This window comes from Podarcis tiliguerta (assembly GCF_965153285.1).
Source record: "Podarcis tiliguerta genome assembly, chromosome: 3".
Taxonomy (NCBI): domain Eukaryota; kingdom Metazoa; phylum Chordata; class Lepidosauria; order Squamata; family Lacertidae; genus Podarcis; species Podarcis tiliguerta.
Genome location: NC_139536.1, coordinates 69,574,454 through 69,588,062, shown reverse-complemented (window position 1 = coordinate 69,588,062; position 13,609 = coordinate 69,574,454). Strand labels below are relative to the sequence as shown.

At 42.1% G+C, this 13,609-nt stretch overlaps 1 protein-coding gene across 1 annotated transcript in view; it reads left to right on the top strand.

Annotated features, from left to right (window-relative positions):
* The window catches only part of FIG4 (FIG4 phosphoinositide 5-phosphatase), a 56,724-nt gene that overhangs the window by 8,560 nt on the left and 34,555 nt on the right, over positions 1-13,609 (top strand). Inside the window, exons 3-10 of the mRNA XM_083433763.1 lie at positions 70-193; positions 1,649-1,805; positions 3,620-3,670; positions 6,312-6,460; positions 8,275-8,403; positions 10,552-10,652; positions 11,624-11,786; positions 12,972-13,069. Of these exons, the coding sequence (XP_083289889.1) occupies positions 70-193; positions 1,649-1,805; positions 3,620-3,670; positions 6,312-6,460; positions 8,275-8,403; positions 10,552-10,652; positions 11,624-11,786; positions 12,972-13,069 (972 nt within the window). The remainder of the gene's footprint in view (positions 1-69; positions 194-1,648; positions 1,806-3,619; positions 3,671-6,311; positions 6,461-8,274; positions 8,404-10,551; positions 10,653-11,623; positions 11,787-12,971; positions 13,070-13,609) is intronic.

Genomic DNA, 13,609 nt, shown 5'->3' with positions numbered 1-13,609 from the left:
ATATGCATTTATTCTGAGCAGTTTTTAAAGGAACATATTTTTATATGATTGCACATTCTCCATTTTAAGCATGTCTATACCCAACAAGAGGTGAGAGAGCTGCTTGGTCGCTTAGATCTGGGGAACAGGACAAAAATTGGACAGAAGGGCTCCTCTGGATTATCCCGCGCAGTCTCTGCTTTTGGTATAGTAGGTAAGGCACACCTTTTTATATATTTATTTATTATGAAGTGACTTGCATAAATTTGAATATTATCAAGTCTTTGTAAGTAGAGTTACCGTATTTTTCCGTGTATAACATGTCCCCGTGTATGACGCCCCCTATTTTGGGGGACTCAAAATTAAGAAAATGGGGGGAGATTGCCCCCGTGTATAAGACTACTGTCGCTTTATTTACCCTTATTTTTTAGTAAAAAAACCTAGTCTTATACATGGAAAAGTACGGTAATTCATGAAACCAGACACAAAATCCCATAACTAAAGGGGAATTTGACCCTCAGTTTGAATAAAGGTTCCTCAATCCTACAATAAAACTACAGACAATTCAAGAAAAACTGTAAAAGCAAAACAGCAGCAAACTAAAATACCCTGTCCGTTAAAAGCTATTGTGCCTAAAAGTTAAAAAGCTAGACTTCAGCTGAATGTATTGTGCAGAGCAGGCATAGGCAAACTTGGCCCTCCAGATGTTTTGGGACTACAACTCCCACCATGCCTGACCACTGGTCCTGTTAGCTAGGGATGATGGGAATTGTGGTCCCAAAAAATATGGAGGGCCTGGTTTGCCTATGCCTGGTGTAGAGTATTTGCCATCTGAGGCACTAACACTGAAAAAAAACCCTATCCCCAGGAACCACTTGTCTAGGTTTTGAAGGTGGGAATATCTAGACTAGAGTCTTTGACAAAGATCTTAAAAAGCAGGTAGGCTCATATGGGAACTTGTATTTGCTGTTGTTCCTGCACGTACACACATGCAGCATTGTTACAGCATGCAAAATGTCTCTGAATGTAGATAAGTAATTAAGGGCCAGAGTAACTAGCCAAATGCCAGAATCCATAGTTGATGAGTAGTTAAATGATTACTCCTAATAAAATTCAAAGAATGAAAAATTCACCTGGTCTCTGCATCAAATATTACCACTTGAAGTGGATGTGGCATTTTCTTATTCTGCTAGGCAGGGGTTCTTTTCCCTGCAGTGATGAAAAGTGTTTTCAAGTTGAAGTTAATAACGATGAAGTGTAGACAAATCGGTCATTGTACAATCAGTCACGTTGCAGTATCAGACATTGATATGGGGTTTTTCGGTTTCCTTAATTCACCCCGGCACTGACTTGATGAAATATCCGTCAAGAATCCAATAATTTTTTTTGTAAGGAAAAGAAAAGAAAATCAAAAGCCAGCAACCACTTTCAAAAGCACATTTTAATTTATATCCTTGAATAATTTAGTTTACAATTTAGAAGGAAATGCATGCTCATTTCATACAATTCTGTAAATTAAAGGAGATCCATTTGCACATGAGGTTTTTTTCTCCAGCTGCAGTTATCTGAGGTGTTAGGCAATACAACTTGAAATGGCATGTGCTTGGTTTTAGCCGTCTAGTACTATATTGAATAAAATGACAGAAGTCATTTCTTCCGTCTTTTACAGGCTTCGTCAGATTTTTAGAAGGATACTACATTGTGCTAATTACAAAGAGAAGAAAGATGGCAGATATTGGAGGGCATGCAATGTATAAAATAGAAGATACAACTATGATATATATTCCAAATGACTCTGTACGAGTGACTCATCCTGATGAAGCAAGGTAAATTATCCTTTTTCTCTTTGAGATAACATAATCATACACAAAGGACAAGGGTTAATAGCACAGTGATATGCACTCATAAGCTGGCATCCATATGTCTTGGGAAACAATGGATGAGTGGTTCTTTAGGGTGAAGTCAATCCTTTGGAGAGTTACAGTGCCTGTAGAGACCAATAGGAGATAAACATGTTTCATAGAAGCTGGGGCTGATGAAGGTGGCCAGTTGTGCATCATGGTGTTTCTTCTCTCTGCGCTCATCTCAGCCGTCATTCCTCCTCTGGTCATTGCTGTGGATACACAATCTAACTGTCTTCAGGCACTGTGGTATCTTCAAGGGATTCCCACACAGTGGAGCTGATGTTGCCAGCCTTCAGGTTTTGTTGCAGACATCTTTGTAATGCAGAGTTGGTCTGCCAATAAGCCAGCTGCCTGAAGCTAGCTTCCCATAGAGCATGTCCTTAGGGATCCTGCCATCTTCCATTCTGTGGACATGAACAAGCCAGTGTAGATGTTGCTGAGACAAGAGTGCAAACACGTTGGGAATGTAGGCTTGGGAGACTACATCTTTGTTTGAGACCTGTTCCTGCATTGTGATGCCCAAAATCTTCCTGATGCAGCAGATATGGAAGGCATTGAGGCGCTGCTTCTGGTGGATGTAAGTTGCCCACATCTCACTACCATAAAGCAGCATGCTAACTATGGGATCCTGGTAGACCTTCACCTTGGTATTGGTTGTTAGCATCACATTCTCCTATACCCTTTTGGAGAGGTGAGCCACTGCTGTAGCTGCCTTACCAATACACTTGCCCAGCTCAGCATCGATGGAGAAGTTGCTGGTTATGGTGGAGCTCAGGTAGACAAAATCATCTACCACCTCAAATGTGTGGTCACCAATGCTGATGCATAGCTATGGGTTAATAGCACAGTGGAGAAGGGTTAATAGCACAGTGGTGTGTGTGTCCATTTAGAAGTAACTCATTGAATTCAGTGGAACTTACCGTACTTTTCCATGTATTGGACGAGGGTTTTTTTAAAAATTAAACTATGTTAAAAATTGGGGGTTGTCTTATACACGGATAGTGCATAGCGGGGTCATGGGATTGGTTGCTGCCGCGAACCGGAGATTGCCAGCAGCTATTGGGCATGTTATTGGTGGCTGCGGCAAGGGCTGGTGTTGATTGTCTGTCACTGATCAGCAGACGGACGATATATGGCTTTATGCGGGTGAGCTCAACAACTCTGGGCAATCCTGCCCCAAAAAAGCTCAACAACTAAAAATTTCAACAACTATGGGCAATCTCCCCACCATTTTCTTAATTTGGAGTCCCCCAAAATAGTGGGCATCTTATACACGGGGGGGTGTTATACACGGAAAAATACGGTACTCCAGGTAAGTTTGTGTAGGATTGCTGCCTCATTTCCTTACCTTTGAGAGCATTGGTGGGAAACCTTTGGCCTACACTGTTTTGGCCAAGACTCATCACCTGACATCGTATGAAGTCTAGTATTGTGGCTTGTCTTTATACTGGTGCATTGTCATTAGCTAAAGTTTCGGTGTTTCCTTCTCTTTTATGACTTTTTTTTCTAGGGTATGTACAGCTATCATATGTTCTCCTGGCATCTTCATTCTTATAGAGAGGATATGGTTTTGAGCTCACAAACTAATATAAGAAATATTCAAAACATGTTGAGAGCTAATGAGAATGACTCTTTGACTGATAGGATGTTTCATTGTTGGTGGAGGCGCTAAAGTATTGGGGCTATAACAAAACAAACCCTTGCTTTATGAGAATATTGTCTTACTGTGTCTTTAGATACCTTCGAATATTTCAGAATGTGGACCTGTCTAGTAACTTTTATTTCAGGTATGTTTTTCATTTCAAATGATTATTAGAATGTTGAAATTGCTTCTTAATTATGGAACATCCAAGAATTCCTTCTCCGTTATCTCTCTCACAATCCTGCGGAAGGATAAAGATGTCTGAAGCATTTCCATTTAGAAACACTCACAGGCAATTTCTTATTTGTTAAAACAGAATGTGCTTGTTGCCTACCACTGTCCAGGTCCTGGGATCCTTCTGTTCTCATATGTGAAACTCAAGTCAAGTAACCTTTATTGGCATCACATAGGAACATTCAGATACTTACTTGGCAGGGGAGACACCTTGATCATATGTGAAATTGTCTCAGCCATTCTTGTCTCTGGCTCCTTTACCTGGTTGCCATTAAGTCCCCTTGGTCACCTTTTCCTGTTTGACCCCTGCAGTGGTGAAGGTGGAAGTTCCAAGGATCAGGAGGAGGAGGAGTTTGGATTTGATATCCCGCCTTTCACTCCCTTTAAGGAGTCTCAAAGCGGCTAACATTCTCCTTTCCCTTCCTCCCCCACAACAAACACTCTGTGAGGTGAGTGGGGCTGAGAGACTGTGACTGGCCCAAGGTCACCCAGCAGCTGCATGTGGAGGAGCGGAGACGCAAACCCGGTTACCCAGATTACGTGACTACTGCTCTTAACCACTACACCACACTGGCTCTCCAGTGGGCACAATTGACCGCTTACAAAGCTAATGATGGATGAACCCTTCCATCTCAGTTTCTAGAAAGGGCCTCAGCTAAAACAAGTTATTTTTCTCCATGAAATCTGAAAATGATTAGTATTATTTCTGAGCCCATTCTGAAATTTGCACTCCTCTGCATTCCCAACCATTTCATTGAGAGTGTGACAGGAGCTAAGTCTTCCTCCTCCTCCTCCTCCCACATACCAGAGCCCTGCCCCATCATCCCTTTTTTTTATCACAAAATGTACCTGGATGGGATCTCCACTAGTCACTGCTGACTAGGATCAGGGGCGGAGGGAGGGGTGTGTGGTGGGGTTGGGCTGCCCTGGGTGTCACTACAGAGGGGGGTGACAAAATGCCAAGCGGCACTCACCGTGGGGCCTGCAGTGCGCCTAAGCCACACGTCTCCCTCGGGAGAGACACAGTGGCTTGGGCATGCACAGACTCCCAACGCTGCCCAAACGTTCCGCCCGCTGCCTCTCCCTCAGCTGTAGGGCGGCTGAGTGGGAGGAAGCAGGCAGACTCTGGAAGCCCCACAGAGTGTTCTGCCCCAGCCCCCATGTCCTGCCCTGCCCCCATGGGTGGCTGGCCCCACCCATAGGCGCAAGGCACATGCACCGCCCCAGGCACCCCAGCGGCTTTCTCTGCCGCTGCCTAGGATACAGAAAAACCAGTACCTTTGGTGCCAAGAACCATGGGGCATGTAATTTCCAGCAATTCTGTTCCAAGTGTCCTGGAATACTACATTTCCTGAGATACCTAGCACCTGGGATGCTTTCATTTCGGTGTTTCCGGCATCAGGATGGGGGAGATGTTACAAGAGGCCTCCCGAGAGGCTTAACTGCAGCTGCTAGCAGTTAAGCTTTGGGCAATGGAAAGGAAGAGTGAGGGACTGAGCTCATTATGAACCAAGCCCAAGCTCCACCAAAGTTACAAGTTATCAGTTTCAGCACTCCATTTAATAACAAAGCTGCAGGATTGTTGTAGTTCTTGTTCTTGTTGTTTTATTTTGTAAATGTCTGCACCACAGGATTATCATTTTTACCTTGCATACCCAAGTCAGATCAGTTTCAATAAGAGTGTCTGCTCTTGGGACTGGTCTGGAAGCTCCATCTTGTGCAAAATGCTGCAACTAGACTGATGGTAGGAACAGGCTACTGCCAGCACATGTCTCTGGTGCTTAAAAGCTTGCATTGGCTGTTTACGTGTTTATGGGCCAAGTTCAAGGTTCTTGTACGGTATACATTTACAAGGCCCGTAATATATTGAGTCCAGAGTACCTTAAGGACTTCCTGATATCCCTGCCCAGCCATTAAGAACCTGGGGGGGGGGGGTGTCTCATTGGTGGTCCCCCATGGCTCAGAAGCCCAGCTTGTATCCACCAGAAGCTGCACATTTGGTATTGAGGACCCAGATGAGATCAGATAGTTGCCCTCCCTTGTTGAACCCTCACTTGACAAAGACCTTTCCGTTTCAGCATGCATTTTAGTGAAGTTTATGTTTTTATGATTAATTTTAATGGGTCTTATCCACTGCATGCTTTTTTGTAATCTTTATGCACACTGCTCAGAAAGTCATGTGATAAAGCAGTATATAAATAGCTGAAATATTAAATAAGTAAATGTTTGTATTTTGCCCTACCTCCAAAGGATCTCAAGGTGCATAATAGAGTTATTCCCTTTTATAATCACAGCAGCCCTCTTAGGCTTTGATGATGAGGGACTAGACATGGTCACTCAAGTTGTGTCTTGACTGAGGAAGAGCTCATGTTCTGCCCACTGCACCCCACTGACCCTTCTGTACCATATTGGATTAGGCCCGCCCAAGGCATATGCAGAAGCCATAACACCTGAAGGTAGCCTGTTTTGCATGTGAGCAACTGTGGACCTGTATCCTGAATTATGTCAAAAGCGCCTCTACCATTGTATTTTATTTTTCATCCTGATTTCAGCTACAGCTATGATCTGTCCCACTCTCTTCAGTATAACCTTACTGTTCTGAGGATGCCTCTTGACACACTAAAGGCAGAAACAACTCGAACGAGGCAGGAGAGTTTTGATATTTTTGAAGATGAGGGACTTGCAACTCAGGGTGGAAGTGGTGAGTGTGACTTAAATAGAAATAAGCCATCAGGCATATATTTGGAATTATTTCAACAGCAGAAACATCTAGCTCTTTGTTATTGATTGTTGTAGTGTTGTAACAGCTCCAAATTAATGAAAGATTACATAAAGGGCCAATTACAGCTAGTGGAGTTGGTTTTTTATGTTTTTGACCAAGACAATGTCTATAAAAGATTAATTGCTTATTTTGGTAAGTTAAATGGTAACTCAGGAGAATAATTGGACATGCTGAAATATTTTTTTTTTTTTGGACAATTGATTATTCAACTAATTTGAAGGTTTGACAGATACAAATTTATGCATGAAGCATTAATCTGTCTTCCGTAGCATTTAAATAGTGTTAATAGCTACTGCTGTTTTGTTCAACAGTGCCAAATGCTGATGGGAAAATAGGGTAGTGCTGTTTTATCTTGTTAGAATTGTAGTGTTTGGGAGCACTCATGAACTTAAGCCAAAGCCTTTCATTATTTTATTTTTGGATCAGCAATGAAAATTAAATTTGTTTTTAAAATTTCAGTTATAGGAAAGGAATAAGTTACTGGAGGAAAAATGTGGAGAATTTGGGTCCTGTTTAGACATTTTTAAATGGTATCTGTGGAGGGGCTGCCTGTACAGGCCTCCACCTGCAACCTTTGCATGTTGAGTGGGAAGGATTAAAGTGGAATTATCAGTGCATATGGCCAAAAATGGTTACAATTCTTCCCTAGGTACCCTTTTACAAGGAGGATTGCAACCATGTTTGCTCAAATGCAAGTTCAATTTCCCTTCATGTTTCCAGTCAATATGAGAAGGTTGGGGTGGAGGGGCCAGGGCCAGCAGGTATACCCCTACAACCCCTCCACAGTTAAAATTTGAGAGTGCATGAGTAGGGTGTTGGTTTTTTGTCATAGCTCCCATCTCATCGTGAAGTGAATGAGCATGAGAAGCACTCATGTCGGCTATCCTGGAATCTTATAGAATCATTATTAATAATTAGATGAAGTATTAGTCATGTGGGCAGTTTGTAAAACTCCTACCATTTTTGGGGTGGGGGAGAAGCATATTTAATGACTCTCATTCTATAATGTATGAAGGAAATCTGGCTTTCCTATATGCCTCTTAATACATTGCCCTGGGATCTTTGGATGAAGGGAGATATGTAAATTGAATAAATAATAAAATTAATAATAGTATTGGGGAACTTTGTTTCCTGAGAGTGCCTTGAGCTCCTGCTCCCATTTCACCTTTACAAGACATAGACTGTAGTTGTAGTGCAGTGGTACCTCGGGTTATATACGCTTCAGGTTACAGCCTCTGCTAACCCAGAAATATTACCTCGGGTTAAGAACTTTGCTTCAGGATGAGAACAGAAATCGTGCAGCGACGGCGCAGCCGCAGCAGGAGGCCCCATAGAGTGGTGCTTCAGGTTAAGAACAGTTTCAGGTTAAGAACAGACCTCCAGAACGAATTATGTTCTTAACCCGAGGTACCACTGCATATGACTAAAGTAGAGCCCTGCTACACCAGACCAAAGATTTGTGTAGTCGAGCATCCAGTTTCCAACAATGGTCAGCCAGAGACTATTGACATTGTTTCTGTTTCCGCCTGTCCGTGAAAACAGTGCAAAATCTCAGGGGTGAGAGCATTCAAAATCAGTGATTATGAAAAAGATCTTTGTTCACTGTTTAAGATAGATAAAAATAGATTATCGCCTAAATACGTATGCAATTGATTTGAGTTGGGAACAATCAGTCTGATTAAAATCCACATTGAGCACACATACTTACTGTTTTGGTTGCAATTATTTTTCAGGTGTGTTTGGAATTTGCAGTGAACCTTATAGGAAATACGTGTGGAATGGTAAACTGCTTGACATAGTCAAAACCACGGTTCATCGAGACTGGTTGTTGTATATTATTCATGGATTTTGTGGACAGTCAAGTATCCTACTGTTGGTGATTTATGTTTACTATAGTAACAGCAAATTGAAATTGTAGAAAGAGAAATGAATTATGGTAACATACAATATAGTTGCTGTTCAGCGTCTTCGGACATGCTGATTAAACCCATTCACAAATTAATTGCCTAGTTCTTTTTTTAAGGATCTTTCTTGGGTCTAATTGCTGTGAAAAGGGGACATGAGTTTTCAGTTTTCATCTGCTGCATAGATAATGAAACACAATGAAGGAAAATTCTTATTCCAAGCATGCATGTTACGAGAAATCGTGCATGGATAGTATTGCCAGTGAAGAAATAAGGGCTTGATAATAGCTTAATTTACCTATCACAGTGACCATGTCTTTAACTAGCTCCACTGTGAAGTCAGGTCTCAATAGGATAATTGAACAGACTAATTTAGGGGCAGATAGTTGGAAACACAAAAGAGTAGAATTACTGTAAAAATACATTAGTTGAAAACAGCTCCAAAATGTGCAACAGAAGGATCAAATAGAATATATATAACTGAAGCAAATGACACTTTATTTGTTATTTTTGAATTGCAACTAAAAATATCCTGTGTAAAATATTATTTCCATTTGTAGTAGCCTTTACTTGTAGCTCCATATGTTTAAGATTGAAAACTGCAGATATTTCTAAACATAAATCACATTGCATGTGAGCACAGGGCATGTATCTTCCAAAGCTCCCCCTACACCCACACGATTATCAAGGACTATTATTTGTAATACTGAAGCCTGATGCTCAATGTAATATCTGAAATTGAATTGTTGCATAACTATATGTTTAGTATTTGGTTCTTAGATTCTTTTTTAGTTCCATATATATATAAAACATTCTGGAAATAATATGCTTTCATTCAGCACTGCTTTTAGAAGGTCATCTAGCCTTAGCATAAATAGTCTTTGTGAAGTAGCCATGGCTACCCTGTACATTCATTAAGGACATTTATGAAAGAGCATTGAAAGGGGATTTGCTTTTTTTATCTTTCAATTTTATTGCAAAAACGCACATTTCTTGTTTGAGAAAGCCACTCCCGAGTTCAGGAGGGGGGGGGGTTGCGGGCTCACGACCCCATCCACACTCTCGCGGGGCTGATCCTAGCCCCGCGGGACTCTCCGGGATTCCCACTTCCCATTAATATTCAGTTCGGCCGCGCCAGCCAATCGGCTGGCGCTAGGGGCGGGCCTACCTGAGGGCACTTAAGGTCAGGTCAGCCCAGGCTCGCCCCTTTCCTCTCTCGGCAGCAGCAGCGGTTTTTGAGAAGATGCATGGGATTACAAGTCTGTGGCAAAAGTGGTAAGCTGATATTCTAGTCCCACAGTCTCAGGGCTGCTGAATGTTTGAGAGTTCTCATATCTGCTTGAAATAACTCTTTGTCCAGATAAAGTAATCCAAAATACCGTATTTTACGCCCCATAGGACGCACCGCCCTATAGGACGCACCTAGTTTTTTGGGTGGGAAATAAAGAAAAAAAAATTATTTCCCCCCCAGGCACAGGGCTGGCGCGGGGGAAGCCCGAGCTTCCCCCGACCCCAGCCCCCAGAACAGCCTGCTATCCGCAAGCCTAGGGAGCCGCGCCGTTCTCCCCAGGCTTGTGGACAGCTGTGCAAAGCCCGGGCGCGCTCTTCAGCGCGCCCGAGGCTTCAAAATGCAGGCAGCTCTGCGCAACCCTCCGGAGCCCGACATGGCTTGGCGCCGGGCTCCGGAGGGTCGCACAGAGCTGCGCGGAGCCCGGGAGGGCAGGCAGCGCTGTGCGACCTTCCAGAGGCCGGCGCGAAAGCCTGTATTTGCCCCATAGGGTGCACCCACATTTCCCCTTCATTTTTGGAGGGGGAAAAGTGCGTCCTATAGGGCGAAAAATACAGTAGTTAATAACCATTTCTTTTGCTTTTGTTATCAATATTCTTGTTTGAAATGGAAGCCCTGCAGATGACTATATATTAAAAAATAGAATAGAAATAGACTATATCTAAAAAAAATAGAACTCTTCATCTGCTTCAAAACAAGTTACAAAAAGGCACTGAGAGTAGGTGTATTCATGTATATGCCAGGACTAAGGGAAAATTCAAGAGAAATAAGCTAAAGAAATTATATAAACATCTGTAACCCTTAACTTGGCTTCCAAGAGCTGCTCATTTATGGTCGTCCAGTGTATGTCACCCTGATAGCTAGAAGATCAAGTAAATTTGCTGGAACACGGTTTCTGAAGAGAGGGGCAAACTGTGAGGTAAAATAGATCATTATCTGTTTTTTCACTGTGAAAGTTTCATGAAGACATGTTATTGCTATATAGAGAATAAGACCTTAAATCCTTTAGCTTTGTAGCACGTGTATTCTGCCTCATTTGGGCAACGATACAAGCAAATCTAAAACTTGTAAATCTTGGTATTTTTGAGGATGACATTTATAGTTAAAAATTCATGTGGTGTATTTAATGTGCTTAATTTTTTAAATGTAAAATACTGGAAACCCTTGGGCATTAGTGAGTGTCCTTGAATTCAGTAATCTAATTTACCATATATTTTTTCTAGGCTTTGTTGTGCTACAGGTATGCTACAATTTTCTAATCACATTGTGCATGTTCACATAGGAACATGCCTACTTATGCCTATCGGTGCAACTACCATTGGCAAGTAGCCCTAAGGGAACATGGCCTTCAGATGAAAATTGTTTGCAACTCCTGAAATAGACTTACAAGCCAGCGTATACCCAGGATCCTTATTCTCAAGTGGACGTTTCAGATGATGATTGGATTCCATTTGAACATCAAGGTCTAGGGGATTATTCAGAATTGTCTGTCCTTAGTTCTTTTTGTTGCCTAGAGACGCTGCTTACCTATATAGGTAAGGGAACAAAACATCTGGGACCAGATAAAGCATATTTCAGTAATTAAATTCCTTAGGCTTATACCAGGCAGTCTTCTAGTACACTCATGGGTCTCTGGTTTGACGCAGCTATGGATTTAGGCTGTTCAACCTGAAAATGTTTTTGTAGAAGAAAGCAAAACTAAAATTAATAGGGCGTTCTTCCCAACAAATTTGTTTAGGTCTGGAGTTAAAAACCTTAAAGTTGGATTAAGAACAAGTGCATTTGTTCAGCACTGCTTTAACTACGATGAGTCTGATGAATGGGTGGTATAAATGTCACTTACGAGGACGCGGCTGAAAATGTGATGTCATGGCTTTTTTTTTGGTACAGGGAGATGTAGCTAACGAAGTAGAAACTGAACAAATACTCTATGATGCTTCAGTGATGTCATTTTCTGCTGGAAGCTATTCATCTTATGTCCAAGTGCGGGGTTCTGTCCCTCTCTATTGGTCTCAGGATATTTCAACAATGATGCCTAAGCCACCAATTACATGTGTGTATACAATATGTTATCTTAGAACTTGTACAGATGCCTACTGTCAAATCACTAGCTCTCATTAATCCATTCCATTGGGCGGAGGGAATATAAAAGTTGTCCTTCCAAGTCGCAGATAAGACAAGGAATTTTTCCCCCCCGCACACGCATAGCAACTGTAGGTGAAAAGAAAGTAATGGGTCATAGGGTGTCAACTAGGTATCTCTTTAATGTCTAGCTTGATCAGACATCTGTTCCAAGATCTATTCCTTGGACCTGTTTGGGCTCCTCTAGGTCAAGGTAAAGGGACCCCTGACCATTAGGTCCAGTCGTTGCCGACTCTGGGATTGCGACGCTCATCTCGCTTTATTGGCCGAGAAGCCGGCGTACAGCTTCTGGGTCATGTGGCCAGCATGACTAAGCCGCTTCTGGCGAACCAGAGCAGCGCACGGAAACACCGTTTACCTTCCCGCCGGAGCGGTACCTATTTATCTACTTGCACTTTGACGTGCTTTCAAATTGCTAGGTTGGCAGGAGCAGGGACCGAGCAACAGGAGCTCACCCCATCGCGGGGATTCGAACCGCCGACCTTCTGATCGGCAAGTCCTAGGCTCTGTGGTTTAACCCACAGCGCCACTCGCGTCCCTTGCTCCACTATTCAGTCCCTAAACTAGGTCTGATTTTTCAACTGAAGGCGGTTTTGCATAGCATACACACAGCTGCCCCCAGTTTGCAGCCTGGCAATAAAATTACAAGGATTGTAGAACCACAATTGTACCCTCCCTTCGGAATTATTTGCCCAACATTTCCTTACCTTGTGCTTCCATAAGCCTTGCTAGTTTTCATTTCTATTTTATCATTTTAAATGGGAGTTCCAGATTCTTTTCTTTTTTCTTTTTTGGCTGTCCCTTAACAGTCACAGGTCAGGAATAAATATATATTTAACAAAAGGCTAGCAGGCAAAGAATTTCATCAGTCTGAAATAAACCAAAAAATGTTTTTTTCTCCCTACGTTGTAATTTCTTTACAAGTTTATCAAGTTTGCTAAAACTTCATGGTGTGTGCTTGACACTGTAGTCAAACGCTCCCACTCCTATGCCAGCCTGAATATTTTTGGAGACTGCTAAAACTTGCCACCTTTAGTGGTGCAATTCCTAATAACAAAATCACAGTCCACCTAATAATAGTAGTTCCTTTTTCTAGTGGATCAGGCTGACCCCTATGCACGTGCAGCTGCTCTTCATTTTGATCAGATGCTCCAGAGGTTTGGCTCCCCTATCATCATTTTGAATCTTGTAAAGGTAAGGCATGGTTTTTATCTCAATTTATTCATTTATTCATTAAGCTAATGAACTTTTCATATATTCATTTCCTTGTGTTCATTTCTCAGAGAGAGACTATTGAAATCAAGATGTTGGCTCTTAGAAGAGCAGTGTTTAGCACTTAAGATGCAAAGTAGGTTTAATGATAAGTTTGTGTGTACAGTGATAGGCAAGCTTTTGAAGTTAACAGACTTCATGAAAAATATATCTGGGAAGAATGCAGCTTCCACCTTTGATTTCAATTTGCAGATAATTATATTTTACTGCTTTTATTATTATACTGTTAAGAACGTTGCTTTATGTATTCTAATGTCTTGAACATTCTCAAGGAAAGGCATCTGGATCCAAGCTACATTTACTGAAGATTCCACTGCCTTCTCTTGGTTTAGAAAGAAGGCTGATTCTCTCCCTATCCCTTCTACTAGTCCCCATGAAAAGCAGCTACAAAGGATCCTCCATGCTTCTGAAGCCCATTTATAGGGGGCAAGTAGGCTTTAGGCCACTTTTGAGGTGTCAGCA